Here is a 19,465-nt window from a genome sequence, read left to right on the forward strand (position 1 = left end):
AAGAATATCCAGGGAAAAAACAATCACATGGGGAAATTGATGCAGCTGTATTTTAAGTCTCATAACAATAGATCCCTAACTTTTTTAAGTAATTTTAAAAGTTTTCTTTCTTTCTCTCTTTCTCTCTTTTCCTTCCTTCCTTCCTTCTTTCCTTCCTTCCTTCCTTCCTTCCTTCATTCCTTCCTTCCTTCCTTCCTTCCTTCCTTCCTTCCTTTTCTTCATAGAGAGGGGGGAAGAGAGAGAAAATGAGAGGGAAACATCAATATGTCATTGCCTCTTGCATGCCCCCAACTGGCCCGCAACCCAGGCATTTGCCTTGACTGGGAATCGAACCAGTGACCCTTTGATTCACAGGCTGGCACTCAATCCACTGAGCCACACCAGCCAGGGCTAAAGGTTTTCTTGATAGGCATTTATTTAGGTTAACCTCCTTAGTTCCCATGCCTAAAAGGCACAGGTAGAACTGCTAACATGTATTTATTTTATGAATAAAATAATAACTGCCTTACCAACCACCTGGGAACCCTGGTCATGGCTAATACAATTTTTATGCATTTTATCACATGATTTGTTCCTTCATCTTTAAAGATATTTGATGCGCGGTCAGTGAAGAATTCTTTCTCTTTTTTCAGTGAAGAATACTTCCTCCCTATGAAACTGATCTGTTGAAACAATCACTGAAAAAGGAATAATTTACTGTTAGCTCCATGGAAACCACTGTGAATATACCAGTCAAGATTTGTGAGCTTCTTTTGTGCCCACATATTTAGTTTCAAACTAATGACCCTTGGAGACAACAGTATCAGAGATAATTTTAGAGTCTATCATTTCCTAAATCTGTAGTCATTAGAAATAAAGCTTCCTGTTTTTAGATGGCCATATTCATTCTACAGTGATTAAGAGATTCATTTAAATTAATTTTGTATCCCTTCACAGAAAGCTTCTAGAAGGGGAAAAGGTCATTAAACATACACTTGTATTATGGTTTGTTCAGTAAACATGTATTAATCTGTTATAGAGAATACTTTATCAAAAATTTTTCCTAAATATAACACCCTACTAATATATTTCATAAAATGCAGTATAAATACTTTAAAAAGAGCATTATTGAACATCAGAAGGCAAAGAAATGATTGAGTCCATTTCACTAAGTAAAAGGAGCTAATTAGAGAACTTCCTGCCTTTTTTCAACCCATAGCATCTGTTCAACTCCTACTCATTCCATATCCTTGAAAATAAAAAAGGTACTATCCACCTAACAGCTCAATAGATCTTTTCTTTATGTTGACCTACTTGGGAATAAACTTAATAAACTTCCTATTTTCCATCTTTCATACTGAATTGTTATGATTCAAGCTTATAAACTGAGAGGAAAAACTCAAATATAAGGAGTCGTTTGTTATTTTTAAAAAGGAAAATCATCTCTAATAGATTAAGAGGGGTTTTCCTCTTTCTAATTTAAAACTAGGAAAATTTCAACATGGTTTATAAGGGAATTTAGTAGCTTGGATTTCATTAACACAATGACAAATAAATGTAAATATTGGTAGTCCTGTAGCCGTCAGTTTTTGTGATATAAGAAACTAGTACTTAACTGTTAGTGGTGCCATCATAATTTCATTACTGTGGCTTCTTTACACACTTTCTCCAGTGACGCAAATACAGACATGATTATTTGGAACATAAGACTTATGGCTGCCTTCTCTCTTCTTCATTACTTATGTTGGACAAACTGCCATTATCACTTGCCAAAAATAATCCCACAGTTCAGTAGACTTGAGTTTTGAGGTCTTTCATGTCCTCCTTAGACCACCAGTAGCCTTGTTTCTTGGAGATCAGAAATTGGACACTTCTTTTTGATGTTTAACAAACCAGACTATTCCTTAATCTCTAAGGATGAATACAGCAAAACAACAAATTTTCTAAGCAGCGTCACCGGCAACATAGCAAATCCATTTGGAACACATCCTTTGTAACAGGCCAAATTGTTTTTGTATCAAGCTTTGATATTTGTATTAAGCTGATAATAATAGTGAAGTCTCTAATGGAGTAAGATATTATAAGTTATATGTATTTTCTTTTATCTCTACCCATATACAGAAATGACTGAAGGCTTTTTAAGTCTTTGTTTTTAAACTCCTATCCCATCTTCAAGATTCAACCTCAGCAAATCCTTTGGTGGGTCTAACATTGCCCATTATGCAAGCCTCTGTTATAAATTTCATGATTGTATTGTGATCACATGTTTAAGCCATCTGTTAGACTGTACTCCCTGAGGACTGGGGCTGATGATATCCATTTTCTCAGCATTAAACACTGCTGCCATAGTGATGTTAAACATTTAGGTATGCGGGATTTTGTTATTAGGATTCTGCTAACCCCAGTAAATTGACTCCTAACCACCCTGTAAGAGCCCTGAGACAGAAAACTGTCACATCCCCGAGGCCAAGGGATGGACAACTGCAAAAGAAGACGGGGGCACCTTAGCTGGGCTGGTGCCCAGAGACTTGAGGGTAGGGCTCTGAGAAATTGCACTGGAGCATCAGAGTTCCTCAGGGGCTTCTTCTGTACCTTAGGATCAAAACAGAATGTCACAACTAGCTAGTGACATGGGAGAACCACGCAACAGCAGCTCAGAGAGCTTGCAACAAGGGAGGCAATTGTGTTTTTTCCCATGTGAGCCCTGGCTCAGCTTACTCCTTCCACCACATGGAGTAAAGAGATAAGAGGGTGAGGGTCCCAACCGTGTGTGCACCCTTTTAAAGCACAGTGACCCTGCTTACTTTTGAAAGTGATATAATCAAAGTCCTCAAATTTAACTCATCAGATAAGTGTTTCCTCCTCTTTGGGCATGATGTGAAGAAGAGTAGTTGACAAAGGCACTTGATTACATCTTCTCCCTTTAGAACTTTAAAAGTGAGTTTTCTACAAATGTTTATTTATCTATCCAATCAGTTCCCTTTCGTGTACATTTGTATTTATTTCTGACATAGCCTTTTCTTACTGTTTTGACGTTCTTATCCTAAACTTTGAAATTCACATATTGTCAATGTTTTTATGACTATACAGTTCTAGAATTATCATTACTCAAGGATGGTATTGGTGTAGGGAAGATGTATAATATAGTCTCAGGACAGTTTTTGAATTCTGTTTGATGTTTGTGCATGGAATTAGACCATTTGCTTTAAAAAGAACATTAACATAGCTATACTTATGAGTAGAAAGCTCTGAAATGTTTATTTGAAAAGAAGTTTATTTATATTGTTAAGTACCATTTTAAGTTATCAATATTTTGGTGATAAAAGAAGAGTAAGAATATGATACCTTGCCTCTTCTGTACAGCACAATTAGTAATAAATAATCACAACTATTTAATTTGGGCTTATGTGGGCTGGATAACACTGATTCTGTTAGGTCATTCAAGATGTGTACCTTATTAGATTACTGAAGCGCTATGCACATAGTGATATAAAAACAGAAGTAAGAGATATTTTAAATAATAAGCCCTCTAACAGGTCTTGTTTTAGGTGGTGTGTGGAGACATATAAAAGAGGTGTTTTTTAGCTTCCATTTTTTCCAGTTTTATTAAGAAGTAATTGAAATGTATCACTATATAAGTTTAAGGTGTACAGCATGATGGTTTGATTTACACCTACTGTGAAATGATTACCACGATAGGTTTAGTTGACTTTCATCATCATACAGATACAATAAAAAGAAAAAATTTTCTCCTTGTGATAAGAATGCTTAGGATCTACTCTCTTAACAGCCTTCCTATATTTCAAAGTAGTGTTAAGTATAGTCATCATGTTGTATGTGACATCTCTAGTACTTATGTTTTTTTGTAAATGGAAGTTTGTACCTTTTGACAACTCTCCTCCAATTATGATACCACCTCCAATAACCATAAATCTATGAGTTTGGTATGTTTTTTGTTTTGTTTTGTTTAAATTTCATGGATAAGTTAAATCATGCTGTATTTGTCTTACTCTGTCGGACTTATTTCCCTTAGCATAAATGTCTTCAAGATCTATCCATATTGCCTCAAATGGTAGGGTTTTCTCATTTTTAATGGCTGAATAATGTATCTATACATGTAGATATAAATATCTATAAATTTCTATCTCTGTAAATATATACATATCACAACTTTTTTATCCATTCATTCATCAAGGGACACTTAGGTTGTTTTCATATCTTAGCTATTATATAAATAATGCTGCTTTGAACATGGGGGTGCAGATATCTGTTCAAATTAGTGTTTTCATTTCTTTTCCCAGAAGTGGAATTACTGGCTCATGTGATAGTTCTATTTTTAATTTTTTGAGGAATCTCCATACTGTTTTCCATAGTAGCTACACCAATTTACGGTTTCACCAATAGTGCACAAGGCTTCCCTTTCCTCCATATGTACTCCAGCATTTGTTATCTCTTGTCTTTTTGATGATGGCCATTCTGAAAGGTGTTAGATAACTCATTGTGGTTTTTTGGTTTTTGGTCTTTTTTACATCCAGTTTCAAGGCATTTGACATTCTTTATGCCTGTAAATTAAGCATCTTTGATGATGTCACAGACCTAGTTTACCTTTCAAATGAAAACAAACTTTAAGTGAAAATAAACTTTAAAGACAATTAGCTGCACTAGTTTATAGTCTACCACTGAGCATTGTAATTTTCCTTGAATCACGATTTTTCTCCTTAAGATTACCCTCCTAGTCATTAAAGGGACTGCATTAAGTGCAGTTTTAATTTATCCTGTTCGTTTGCATAAACACAATAAGAGCAGCAAATGATCACATATGATCTTTACGTCTGCTTTGCTGGAACTTACACAAGGAACCTTTAGGTTGACCTTCAGGCTGCCTTTCAGGGCTCACTATGTTTTTTTTCTTTTTCCTTTCGGTGAAAAGAAAAAGAATTATTTATTTAATGGTTATGTAGATTTAGATTATTTGCGGATTTTTGCCGTTAAGTTTTATTTTCTTTAAAACACCCACAAACACAAAGTTTTGCCTCCCCCTACCAAACCAGGCTAGTTTTAGAAAAGTCAGAGATACAGTCTTCCTACTTTCCAGACACAGTTCAGTTTTACCAGCAGCTCCCAATCATTCGATCCTGATTGGGGGGGGGGGGGTTTCCTGTGTTGCGGTGCCTTCCAGCTCTTAATGCAGAACCACGTGGAGTTTCCAGCCTCCTTGTAAACCGCATGGAGTTCTCTGCCCCCCTTGCAAACTGCATGGAGATCCTCTCACTATGGTTTTAATTTGTATTTCCCTGATGACTATTGAGGGTGAGCATCTTTTCATGTAACTGCTGGCCATCTGTATACCTCCTTTGGAAACATGTCTGTCAGGTCCTTTGCCCATTTTTAAATTGGATTATTTGTTTTCTTGTTAATTGCATTATATGTGTACCTTATACAATGTATTTTGTATATTAACCCCTTATCAGATACATGAATTGCAAATATTTTTCCATTCTATAGCTTGTCTTTCCCATTGTTGATGGCTTCTTTTGCTATGCAGAACCTTTTTTTTTTTCCTTTTCTCATATATTTTATTTCTTTCATTTAATTTTTATTATATTTTCCCATTACCATTTAGTCCCCTTATACACCCTCCCCCAGCAATCACCACACTGTTGTCCATGTCCATGAGTCCTTATTCCTTTTTGCTCAGTCCCTCCACCCCCTAACCTCCCACCTCACTAGCTGTCATCCTGCTCTCCATCTATGAGTCTGTCCCCATTTTCCTTTTTAGTTCAGTTTGTCCATTAGGTTCCACATATGAGTGAAATTATATGGTATTTTATCTTTCTCTGACTGACTTATTTCACTTAGCATAATGTTCTTGTGCAGAACCTTTTAAGATTAATGTAGTCCCACTTATTTGTTTTTTTCTTTGTTGTTTGTGCTTTAGGAGTGATTTCTATAAAATCATTACCGAGATCCATATCAAGAAGCTTTTTTCCTATGTTTTCTCTAGGAGTTTCATGGTTTCAGGTGTTACTTTTAGTCTTTAATCCATTTCAGGGTAATTTTTGGTGAGTGGTGAAAGATGGGATCTAGTTTCACTCTTTTACATGTGAATGTTCAATTTTCCAGCACTATTTATTGAAGAAACTGTCTTTATTGAGTAATCTTGGCTCCCTTGTCAAATATTAGTCAATTATTTATTCTTGGGTTTTATTTTTGGGCTCTCAGTTCTGTTCAATTGATCTATGTTTCTGTTTTTATGAAGGATACATTTTTAATAATTGAATTATTATATTGTGTCCTTTGCTTAGGGTGTTCCAGTGATGGCAATAAGAAACAAAATGATATCAGAAGGACTAGACCCAAATCTTCTTGAGTAAGTATTCTAATATAATAATATTACTGCCAAGATGTTGAATTTATTGGTTATAATAAAAAGATTTCAAACTCTATTTTTCCTATATAGTGTTTTATAGTTGAGTGAATCACCTTCATAAAGAGTGTCTCTGCTATGTTACAAAAAATGAAAAAACATCTTAAAAAATCTGTCATATGCTACTAACGCCAGCCTTTGCACATTTAAGGGGAGTTACAATAGATCAGTGATGAACCTATATATCCAAAAGAGATTGAATTTTTTAAAATTTTTATTGTCAACACTATTACAGGTGTCCCCATGTTTCCCCCTTGCCCACCTTCACCCAATCCTCCCCTCCATTTCCCTCGGACCATAAAAGAGACGGAAATTGATGACAGTTTTGTTGCACTGCAGCAGTATCCTCAAGAAGCAGTGGTTTCTTTCTTTCTTTCTTTTTAATTATCTACCTGATTTTTGTTTACTATCTCAGTATACAGGAAGTTCACCAAGATCTAAGTTGAGGCAGAATAAGAAGTAAAGAGAGCAAAGTCACTCTAGGTCCACATGAGTGGTTATTACAGAACTAGATATCAGTTTCTGTGAGATTTATAAGATACTTTTTGAGAAATGCTGTTAATTTGTGGCTCAGAACTTTGACGATTTATTCCATCCAAGCAAACCTGGCTACATAGCTCATCTTGGATAAATATATATCATAATGGATTATTCAGAACCAGACTGTTTTGCAAGTGTCTAGATACGTGTAAAGAGCCCTTCCATTTTGTGATTTTAGGTCACCCTGATGTATTTAGCTATGTTATCCAGGCATTCATATTCTACTAGCAGTATAATACTTGGGCATTTTTCTTGACTCTCAGCCTTTCAAGAAAATGTGTGCATTTTGGAGGGGAGATACCATAAAACAGTCTTTTTCTCACATTTTATCTTCTGGAATATGAAATTTATTTAAGAATTTTTTAAAAGACTATAAGAACAAATTTCCAGCATGTATCTACATTTAGTATATGAGGTATATCCAAGTAGCAAACTTAAAGTACAGTGGCAAAGATTGGTAATCTGAACTAAAGCATCTCCAGAACATTAGACATTTGTTTTGGAAATTCTTTCTGACACAGACTTTTAAAGCAGATGGACTGTGACATGTACTTTAATGTGAATTACACATATGGGCCCAATCCATTTTGATACTCATTGTAATAATATATGTTATAAATATATTTAATGTTCACCATGACATCTTTTTTGCTTCTGGAAATACACAGTAGACCTCTGCAATAACAGAAAGCTAAAATGACCTTTAAAGTGCCTGATATTTTTCTCTAGAGAAAATGTAATAAATAGAAAACTAGCAGCCCTGTAAGCATTAGCACAGGCTGGGTATCCAGTCCCTTTACCGCCTGTTGGCTTCATCTCATCACTAACCCAGACTGAACCTACCTCACAGTCTTGTACTTAACCAGCTACCCACACTGGCAGCGTGGAAGTCACTGTCGATTGTGCCCTCTCTCCCACTCCCTGCTGTGGCAGCGTGACTGTCTCATTTTTGAAATCCCTTGTATCTGACCACATACCTCCATGCTCACTGCTCTTTAGTTCAAACTCTAGTCATTTCTCACCTGGATTATTATAATAGCTCCTGATTGGTTTCCTACTCTTTTTTTAATGTGTCACTAAAACCTGAGTGTTTCTGTTCATACTTCATTCTTGCTTCAGATCTTTTTGTGACTCTTTACTACCTCAACATGTAGTCTAACATATTAGAATTGCATAGAAATGCTTTTCTCTCTGTACTTCCTGGACTTGCAAAGAGGCAAACTCCAAGACAAATCATAATTAAAATGCCAAACGTTAAAGATAAAAGAGAGAATGTTAAAAACAGCAAGAGAAAGGAAGTTAGTTACCTACAGGGGTGTTCACATAAGACTGTCAGCTGCTTTCTCTAAAGAAGCTTTGCAGGCAAGAAGGGACTGGCAAGATAGATTCAAAGTCATGAAAAGCAGGGACCTACAGCCAAGTTTGCATTACCCAGCAAAGGTGTTTAGAATCAAAGGGCAGATAAAGAGCTTCCCAGACAAGAGAAAACTAAAGGAGTGCATCATCCCCAAATCATTATTATATGAAATGTTAAATGGGACTTACTTAAGAAAAAGAAGAATATCAAAACTATGAACAATAAAATGGCGAAAAAGAAAAAAACAAATCTGTCAGCACTTGCATCTAAAAAAGCAAACGAAGCAAACAAGAAGGACAGACAGAAGCCTGTTTACAGAGAGCATTTTGATGGTTGCCAAGATGGGAGATGTAGGGGAATGGGTGAAGAGGTGAGGGGATTAAGGAGCACAAACAGGCAGTTACAGAGTAGCCATGGGAGTGTAAAGTACATCATAGGAAATGGAGCAGCCGAAGGACTTACGTGCATGACCCATGGACATGAACAATGATGGAGGGTTTGCCTGAGGGAGTAGGGGTTGCTAAATGGATGGGGGGCAAAGGGGAAAAGTCAGGACACCTGTAATAGCATACTCAATAATATATATCAAGAAATGTTTTTCTCATCAAGACCCAGATTCTCTCTCAAGCTTCATTTCTTGCCACTCTTCCACACAGCTTAGCAAACAAGTGGCTCTTCCCTAAATGTTCCCTTTTGGTGTCTTTGAATGTGCCTTTCTTCTGCATAGAGCTTCCTTCCCCCATCTTATTGGCCTGGCTAATTTTATATTCTTCAAGACTTCATTTAAGTATCACCACCCTCTGAAGTCCATGGATGACTACCAAGGGGAGAACTCTCCGGATCCCCAATATTTCCTTGATATAGCTCACTTAGCAAGTTTGAGGGTATGTCATTGTCTGTAAATGTTAAGAAACATTTGCTTGCAAGGTGGTGCCAAGTTTTAGGGTGGAATTCCAGTAACAGTTAAAACATTCTTACATGAAAGCTGCTCCTCAACCACAGCCTGGTGCCAGAATTCTGACCCATTACCTCACAAGTACAGGCCCTGGGTCACCAGGGGCACTGGTTGGAGTGGGGCTGACTCACTATAACCTGTCACCACTACGACTAGCAGACCAACTCCAGCTACGTTCATCTAGATAAGATGAGTGGAATCAACTGCCTTGTTAAAGAGGAATTCTGGCCCTTTGGGAATCATGTTTACTTAAAAGTGAAGGAGCTGCACTTTGGAAGAAAGGTCTCAGCTGATGAAGGAGAAGAAAATGTGCCACCCAAGTGAAGAGTGTACTTTTATTTAGAATCTGAGGTACACATTAAGCCTCAGCCAAGAACTTTCAGTAAAAGATTGTTCTGTTTCTTTTTTTTTCTTTTGAAGTATAAACTACACTTTTTTATTACTCAGATAGTAAGGCAGACTCATAACTATTAGAAAAATAGTCTAAATCTGCACTGAGCAAAGAACGAAATTGAGATTAATATAGAAATAAGTACTGATCAGAAAATACATTGTAATTTGATTATGTATAAAAGTGTAGTAGCTAAGAGTACACAATTTTAAACCAAAATGGTTTACATACTAAAGGAGAAGAGAGCCTGGCTATTTTCCTAAAAAATAAAAATAAAAAATAATAACTATCATTGAATTTTAGGAAGTCTGTGAAACTGAAGAAAATGCTTGATAATTACCAAATAAATAGTATTTGTTTGCTACTTCTAAGTAATTGTTTATTTTTAGAAATCCAAGTTTTTGAAAATAATAGTTCTATATAACCAAAAATTAATTCTCTTTAGCTTGTAAGAATTAGTTTTCAATGTCACTGAAATAAAAAGATATATGAAAGAGTACCTTTATCACCTTAAGGTTAATCTTTTGTAGTTTTATTTTCAGAAATACAGAAGAGATGAATTGCGCCTTATAAATTCTTTCAATCAATGCTTAGATTTTCTTACCAGGGAAATGAAAAAGAAAAAAAGTTTCTTTCATATCCTTTTCTGAACATACATTTATGTCCCAGAACTAAGGTTACTACTATTACACAGTAACTAATATTTTTACTATTCTAGGATATAGAGATTAGCCTCTGGGCCTCCCCTTCAGCAAGAGAAGAAATCCGTAATGGTTAAGGCTCAGGCACAGGTATACTTTAGAAATAGTCAGCTTACTAGGATTCAGATTCTGCCCTGCAACTTTCTAGCTGTATAACCTTGGACTAATTACCTAATTTCTCTATGCATCAGTTTCCTCCTCAGTAAAATGGGAAATAGAATAGTTCACCTATCATAAAGTTGTTCAGACTAAGTAAGAATAATGTAAGCACTTAGCACAGCTCTGGACAAGCAGTAAATGTTCAGTAAATGTTAGTTGTGATTTATGAATGTTTTAATGGAAGAAGATGTAGCAAGTTCTAAACAACTGGATTTACTACGCTTTTGGATCACAACTTGTTTATAATCCTGTAGTTGACTGTATACCATTGTGTTTTCAACAGACATATTTAACACACACAGAGTAGTTAACCTTCTGAATCATATTGTTTTCTCAAACCGAAAAATATATATTTTAAATGTTGCAGTAAAGAATAGACTTCTGAAATTGAAATTTAACTGGTCACAATCAATATTAATAGAAAGGTACAGTTTGCAGCATGTTGATTTGGCTAAAGAAAGCATATGATTGAGTTCAAGGTACTGTGCAGCCTTTGCAGAGAAGCAGCTCTGCTGGCATTTGTCCTGGAGGTATCTATTCAAAAGCTTTATACCCTTCTCCCAGACTGGAATGACCGGCGTTATGGTTTCCAGAAATAAAAGTGACCACCTCAGCCTACTATCCCTGAGACAAACGGGGATTTATTAATGTTAACTAAAAGGATGCTGGAAAGCAAGAAAACTTTCTTTTAATTATACTCAAGGCATGTCCAGCAGATTTTCCTGCTCATGAAGGGAATTCCTTATCTGCCAACAATCGTTGTCTGCCTCCTGCTACACAACAACACAGTGGATTAAAGGCTGGGCTTAGGCTGACTGAGGGTACAATAAGCCTTAACTAATTCCCCAACTGGACAATTCTAAAAGTAGGTTTTTTACTGGTTCCATTCTTTGAGTTCTTGCTGAACCAAGTTCCCATTCAGTTTAGTTGCCCATCTTCAATCACTGACTGGCATACTGGCTAGAAATTAGAGTACAGGAAAAAGCAATGTCAGAAACTCGTGATTGTAAGAATGAGAGAGACAATAAAAAAATCAAAAAGGTGGTGTTAAAAAGCATCTGTGACCCTGGCTGGTGTGGCTCAGTGGATTGAGCACCAGCCTGCAAACCAAAGGGTCGCCGGTTTGATTCCCAGTCAGGGCACACGCCTGGGTTGCTGGCCAGGTCCCCAGTTGCAAGCATGTGAGAGGCAACCACACATTGATCTTCCTCTCCCTCTCTTTCTCTCTCCCTCCCCTTCTCTCTAAAAATAAATAAATAAAATCTTTAGAAAAGGAAAAAACAGTTGTGGTCTGCCAATGGCTAAACTTTTTAGCTATAAAACAAATCATGGGAATGTAGTGTGTAGCATGGTGATTAGAGTTAACAATACTCTGGTGTATAATTGAAAGTTGCTGAGAGAGATAGATCTTAAAAGTTCTTGTAACAAGAAAAAAATGTAGAAGCTACATGTGATGATGGATGTCAACTAGACTTACTGTGTGAACATTTCACAGTGTATACAAATATCAAAATGTGTGTCTAAAACTAATATAATGTCTATTATATCTCAATTTTAAAAAATGACTAAAGACAGACAATAACAAGTATTGGCAAGGATATGAAGAAGTTGGAACCCTTGTGTACTGTGTGTAAATGATATATCCACTATGGAAAACTGTATGGCAGTTCCTCAAAATATTAATCCTAGGACTACCATACAATTCAGCAATTCCACTTCTGAGCATATACCTAAAAAAATGAAAGGAAGAACTCAGACATATACAGGTGGGGGCAAAAGTAGGGTTACAATTGTGAGTCTGCAAAACAGTTTCTTTTATTATTGTTTATTAAGTATTGTATTATTTCCCACGTGAACAACCGTAAGCCTCCTTTTGCCCGCCCTGTACTTGTGCATCTTTGTTCACAGCAGCATTGCTCACAACAGCACAAAGGCGGAAGCAACCCAAATGCCCATCTACCCACGGATAATTAAACAAAATATAATATATGCACACAATGGAATATTATTCCGTCTTAAAAAGGGAGGAAATTCTGATAAATGCCATATAATGGATGCACCTGGAAAGCCTTCCTTATAATAAATGACATAAGCCAGTCACAAAATAACAAATCCTATATGATTCCACCCAGAATAATCAAATTCAAAGACAGAAAGCAGAGTAGTGGTTGCCAATGGCTGCAGGGAAAGGGGGATGGGGTGTTACTGGTGAATGGATATAAACTTTGCGTTTTGCAAGATGAAAAGGGTTCTGGAAATGGTGGTGATGATTACATCACAGTGTAAATGTGAAATCAATGACTGCTTAAGAATCCCAAACTTAGTTGTGCAATTTCAGTAAAAACCTGTATTTTATTTAACTTTTCCCCATCCTTCCCCCGTTACTCCTGCCAAATGATCTAATCTCATCTACTTTTCTACCACAGTATTCCTTACACTCTGGAGTTTCCAAATGCAGCATCATACCATTCCCGTTTTCTCTCCTTCGTTCAGAATCTCATCCCCACTCATTCCCCCATTTGTTGTTTCTGGCCAACTCCTGCTCACACCCCAAACCCCGTCACAGGCGTCTGTCTAGTTGCCTGTTTTAATGACAATATTAAAATTGTATTCTGGTTTATTATAGCACAGCCACGCAAAGTTGAAGTTTCACCATTCCCATATTTCCTTGTGCCTAGTGAGTCTTTGAGACACTTTTTACCAACTCATACTTTTGTATTTATCCTCTGAAGATGAAACATATCAGTGAAAACATTCAACAGATATGAAGACCCTTCACCCCCACAGAATTTCCATATTGCCTGGGGTTCTTCATAGCCGTTCCTGAATGCTCTTCTATTTAAAAAACTTCTTCCTGCAGCTTTCCTGAACATGAAGATTTTCCTTTTCTTTTCATTGCTCGCTTTTCTTTCTCTGTACCTTGGGACCCTTGCAGGCCGCATGGGTGTAGCCCTGCTCATGTCAGCCTCCCCAGATCGCATCTCTGTCTGTAGGTGGATCTCCATGGTAATGAAAACCATGAAGTGCTGAAGAGCACACTGTGTAAGGACTGGCAAGAGAAGGCGGCACCACGGCCCGTACGGGAATAGCACTTAATCCCCGTGGTGCTGGCGACGCCAGAGAGAAGCACCATGTGGTGCAGAGTGGGCGTCTCTCGGTTAAGGATGTAGACTTGGCAGGTTTATTAGCAGCAATATTCTAGGATGAACCTAATTTATAGTTAGTAAGTGCTTTTTTCAACTGGAAAAACTTAAAAAGAATTTTTTTTCCTTCTCTTTCAGGAGGCCAGATGCTCCAGTGCCTGACAGAGAAGGTGAAAAAAATACAGAAGAAAGTTCAGATAGCGAATCTTCTTTTAGTGACTAAGTTTAATTTTGATAACAATTACATATTCACATATAGGCATGAATTTACGTTTTATTGGGAAGAGCCTGAACTTGAACTCTTATTCACAAAAACAATAAGTGGCCAAATATTCACCACCAAGCTCTCTCTGTGTTAAAATAATAATAATAAACCATGTATAACCTTGCAGTATGTCTTGTTATTAAAATAAAGAGCCCTGAACTGAAAAATGAAGTAGCTACAAATACTAAGCTAGACTATTGCAGGAATACGATGAGCATTTAACATAAATCAGTGTGAGATCAGTGATCAAAAACAGACTGAATGAAAAAACGTGAATTTGGCTAAGTGAATTATTCATTTTTTGACTTTTAGCAAGAAAAGTATGTGCATTTGTGTCATACGAGTTGTTAAATTTCTGGCAGAAAATAATACTGGATTGACGTTTTCTGTGACAACATAAAGTTTATATATCATATAGTAAGGGTATGGAACTTTATTGGTAGTATTTATTAGCTTATAGAGCTTTTTACCACTTGGCCATTAGATCATATACTATCAAAGATATTATTATTGATTATCAGTAGAAATTGAATAGGTAGTTTCTGTGTAGTTCAGAGTGAGCAAGCATCATTGTCATCAGCTCTTAGTGCCTAAACAGAAAAAATATATTCAATTTGCACAGGTTTAAAATGTCCTTAACTCACCTTGCAAAAATTCTTCATGAATAATTATTTGCACACAGTCTAGAAAATGTCTAAAATACAGTTGATCCTTGGTATCCATGGGGGATTGGTTCTAGGAAGCCTTGCAGATATCAAAATCTATGGATGTTCAAGTCTTTTATATAAAATGACATAGTATTTGTAAATAACCTATCATATTTCCATATACTTTAAATCATCTCTTGATTACTTACAATACCTAATAAAATGTAAATGCTAGGTAAATAGTTGTTATGCTGTGTTGTTTAGGGAATGACAAGAAAAAAAAGTCTTCATGTTCAGTACAGACTCAACTATCAAAAGCCTAACCTACATAGTACACCTCAGCAACAGTGTAACATGTAAAAAAATAATTTCAGTCCAGTGTTGGTTGAATTCACAAATGCTGAATCTTCAGATATGGAGAGTTGACTATACTTACAAGGAGATATATAAATGCATTTGATTAATGGTGCTTATTTTAGTATAGGCTGCCTGAAAGACCCTGAGAAAAGGACTTGGATGCATGTCGGTCATTTGCAAGGTGATCCCAGGAAGCAAAAGAAAGAACAGAGTAAGATGGGGGAAACCCATACAAAGGTGTATTATCAAGTTTGCCATTTGGGGCTGAAGTGCTCTAAGACCTCCTGAGAAGCTTAAAGAATGCCCCTGACATTGTCCACCTAATACAAATGGGATCATTTACTGACCAGTTTCCATACCCCATTAGTTGAGAGTGACCTCCAGGAATGTTAACTACCCCTGCACTTCCAGACTGTGCTCTTGTGTGGGAAAGTGGAGGCTCCCCTAGTGTTGAAAACTGACTTGCAACAGAAAAACAGAAATCCCTTATGGGATTTCACCAGCAAAACATGGAAAAAATCTAAGCTCAGAACTGTCCGGTAGAGCTGTGGCTAATATCAGAAGTTGACAAGGGATGTGATATGGAACCAAAGAGGTATTTGCCGCTGTTTACCCTTGCCTGTTCAGAATTGCTTGACTCCCACGTTAAATCCACTTCATCACCAAGTCCTTAAGGTGATGGCCAGCCACAACGTATAAAAACTACACAGAAGGATTAGTGAGACAAAACTACATTTCCCGTCGCTACAACTGAACCCAAGGCCAAAACTCGTATTCATCATCTGCCACCACCCATCTGAAATTTTCCTTGCTCTCTGCCAGAAATTCTAGTTCGGTTGCCTGGTGTTGTGACCCAGACCTTCATCCCTTGAAGGATCTAGACCCTTGGGGAACTTGGTCCTTTTTAGTCTATGATTATCACAATTGTCTGCTCTTCACACCAAGCATGGAAGGAAGCATTAAGACATGCCCAAACGTATTACCTGAATTCCAGACATATCCTTCCTGTTTCATTTTGTAGTCACAATTCTAGCTCATGTTAGCCAACATAGTAATTCTTTTTGCCTGTTGTTCCACAGACATGAGCAGCCCAATGGGACCATGTGGCATCAGTTAGCCGCCTGGTTCTTGGACATGAATTCTAGTAGTTGGAGACATGGCATGATATGGTCACCATTGGAATAGTGCATGTATCACATCCTGGAAAACAGCACCCCAACCCTGCAAGATGTTGCTTCTGAGCTGATACCTAAGCTGACCCTGCAACAGGACATTTCATTGTTCTATTAGATTGACTGCTTCTGGACAATTCTGTATATGGTAGGACCATGGATCCAACAATATATGTCATTCTTCACTTGCTACAAAATAGTTCCTTGCTCTGAGGCAATGTAATGCCAGATACCAGGTTGGTAATAAATATTCTGTAGACTATCAGATAGCAATAATGGCAGAGGTACTAGGGCAAGCCCACATAAGAGTACACATTAATTACAATAGTAAAGAATTGTTGCTTCTTCCAAGGTGGAAGGAAATTAATGCCAACAACTTGCTACCATGTGGCTTTAATCTGAAGGAATGGTACGAAACCATTGGTCTCTGCTGCTGATACGTCATGTGTTCAATAGAGGCAGTAAGATCAGCTCTAGTGAGAGAAAGCCCAAGCTGTTGGGCCTATAAATAGCCACCATCTCTGCCACCACCATTACTCCATCTGTGGGCATGTTGTTTAAACCTAGAGTAGTCAGGAAAAAGCCGGCTGAAATCTGAAGGAATCATCCTGTCCATCTAATCTTTGCCTGTTCAGGTGAGTGGTCTCATATTGACATTCCATGATACAAAAGTCAGTACACTTTGCCATGATTAGAAGACTGTGTGTACAGCGATGGTCTCTTTAAATACTGCCTAGGTAGCCTTTTGGCTTTTAGCATACTGCCCAGGCTCTGTAGCTTCAGCTTCACTGGAGAGGACACTCCAGCGTCATCGCAAGATGTCGATTCAACACGGGAGGAGACAGATACCGTGTCACTCCCGAGTCGGACTGCACAGCCATTCTCGGCGGTGCAGATAGACTCTTAAGAAGCTACACCATCGTCTCTCGAGACGGACGGCTGCCGACGACGATACTCTTAAGAGGATAGTTGGCTGATCTGAGTCTGTGACTTTATTTTTTCAAATCTTCCAAAGCAATTAACAGATGCTAGCCGGTTCTACAATCCTTTGACCCCAAACAATTCTAGTGGCACAGCTTCTGGATAACCCATTGCCTCTCATCCAAATCTACCACAGGAGAGATTCTTAGGAAGTGTAATACACACCAGGGATTACCACCATCCTGCTCATCCTAGCAATAAGGTAAGGGATCTAGTTACAGGACCCCATCCTAAGGGTCTGCTTTGCAGGGACATTCTCATACCAAAATCCTTTGTTATATTCCTCCTAAAACAAACCTTGAAAGAAATACTTGGGAGCAAGTAGTTTATTTGTGAATAAATTCCAGAAAGCAGGAGTGAGAGAGCAGGAAAAATGAGATAGGGAAGAAAGTAACAACATAAGGGTGTATGATCAAAATTGCCATTGAGGAGATTGGGAATTGATTCCAGGACCATCACCACCTCAGAAATGAGCAAGTGCTTCCCAGAATTGTCTACCAGAAGGACAAGAGGCTGAATCATCTGTCCACTAACCCTGGACCCATTGGTTGAAGGCTTTACTCCTCTACATTTATGCGATGTACTTGCAGATAGACCTAGAAGGCTCCCATGACCTTGGAAAGGACGCTTTGTCACAAAGTGGAGAAATGGGGCACTTATTGGAGATGGGCTGCTGTCACCAAAATGAGAGTCTGAGATTGAGTGGAATTCCCAGCTGTGGCTGAAATCCAAGATGGGCCCAGAGCATATGTTGTAGGCAAGACCATGGCATCAGCTACAGACATTGCTGCTTCTAAAATACCAAAATGACCTGAACTTACTTTGATTTAAAATGTATAATTTTTTCTTGGATATGAAGAGAAATAGGATAGTAAGCCACCCTCAAGATTTCCAGAACTGTTTCATTAAATTTTTTAGTTTTTAAAAATCTTCCAAAAATGGCCAAAGGATAAACAATGACTAAATTTATATCTTTATAGTCTGTTGCAATTATAATACAGTTTTAAATGTTTCCTTTTATACATACCCCACAGAGTCTTTCTGTAAAAGTTTTATATCTGAACCAGAACATGGCTCCTGTGAGAATAAATTGTGTCCATGTGCTCTTGAAGAGTGCCCAGACAACATAATGCTCGGTAAAACTTTTGTTTCTGATCAAGTGCTTCACAAAAACAAGCTTGATTCCCAGGATCCATGAAGAACTTAAATTTCCAAAATTCAGTTCTTTAACAGCTGCTTCAATGGTGCCAGGATGTCTTTTCAAAAATGTTCACTTTTACTTTTCTTGTTGATAAGATTAATAAACAAAAGGTGGCCACTAAAGCCTCCTACTTGTTAGCCAGTTTTTTAAATTCTTCCAGTAAGTATACTATTTCTTCCCAAATCAAGGACTATACTTTCTCTCTCAGCTAAAACTTGCCATTAGTTATCCTTCTTAAGGCAGTGGGGAAAGACTCTATCTTGTTAAGATGTCAAGTCTTGTCAAACTTTTGTATAGATTAAATGCAATCCAATAAAAATTCCAGACTCTATAGAAATTGACCAGCTGATTCTAAAATTCATATGGAAATTCAAGGAACCTAGATAGAATAGCAACGTCTTTGAAAAATAAAGTTGAAGGACTAAAACTACTTGATTTCAAGCATTATTATAAGCTACAGTAATTAAAATATGGTATTAATGTAAAAATAGTCAAATACAAGGTCTGTCCAGAAAGTATCCAGCTGAATAATATGAAAAAAATAAAGATATTTATTACAGAAGATACAAGAAACATTGTAAATTGTAAATAAGTTTAGATAGTCATCAAACTTTTTGACAGCAGTAGTTTATACTGAAAGACAATGGTGGAACATATTTAAGATATCTAAAGAAAGGAAATGCGAGCTAAATATTTTATACCCAGCCAAACTAAACTTCATGTATAAACATATCATCAAACTGTTAATACTAGAATTCAACAAAACAACTAATTCAATTAAAAAATGGGCAAATGGTGATAGAAGGAGACATGACTTGGGGTGATGAACTCACAATACAATATATGGATTATTTAGTATAGGATTGTATATCCGAAACCTATGTAGTTTTATTAACAAATGTCACCCCAATAAATTCAATTAAAAAATAGAACATAAAAAATGGACACAAGACTTAAATAGGTATTTCCCCAAAGAAAATCTACAAATGGCCAATAGGCACATGAAAAGATACCCAACATCACTAATCATTAGTGAAATGGAAATCAAACCACAATTAGGTATCACCTCACATGCAGTAGGATGGCTATTATAAAACAAAGCAAAGGATGCGGAGAAATTGGAACCCTTGTATGTTGCTGGTGGGAATGTAAAATTGGGTGGCTTCTCTGGAACTAGTACAACAGCTCCT

General features: G+C 37.1%; 1 protein-coding gene across 3 annotated transcripts in view; it reads left to right on the forward strand.

Annotated features, from left to right (window-relative positions):
* Nucleotides 1–14,043, forward strand: part of WASHC3 (WASH complex subunit 3) — a 47,976-nt gene extending 33,933 nt beyond the window's left edge. For all 3 annotated transcript variants that reach the window (XM_090275352.1, XM_090275353.1, XM_090275354.1), the window contains 2 exons: nt 6,285–6,349; nt 13,791–14,043. In XM_090275352.1, the coding sequence (XP_090131478.1) occupies nt 6,285–6,349; nt 13,791–13,875 (150 nt within the window). In that variant the 3' untranslated portion in view covers nt 13,876–14,043. The remainder of the gene's footprint in view (nt 1–6,284; nt 6,350–13,790) is intronic.
* The last annotated feature ends 5,422 nt before the right edge of the window (nt 14,044–19,465 follow it).

Source organism: Furipterus horrens, unplaced genomic scaffold (assembly GCF_987537825.1).
Source record: "Furipterus horrens unplaced genomic scaffold, mFurHor1.1.pri manual_scaffold_4, whole genome shotgun sequence".
Classification (NCBI taxonomy): Eukaryota; Metazoa; Chordata; class Mammalia; order Chiroptera; family Furipteridae; genus Furipterus; species Furipterus horrens.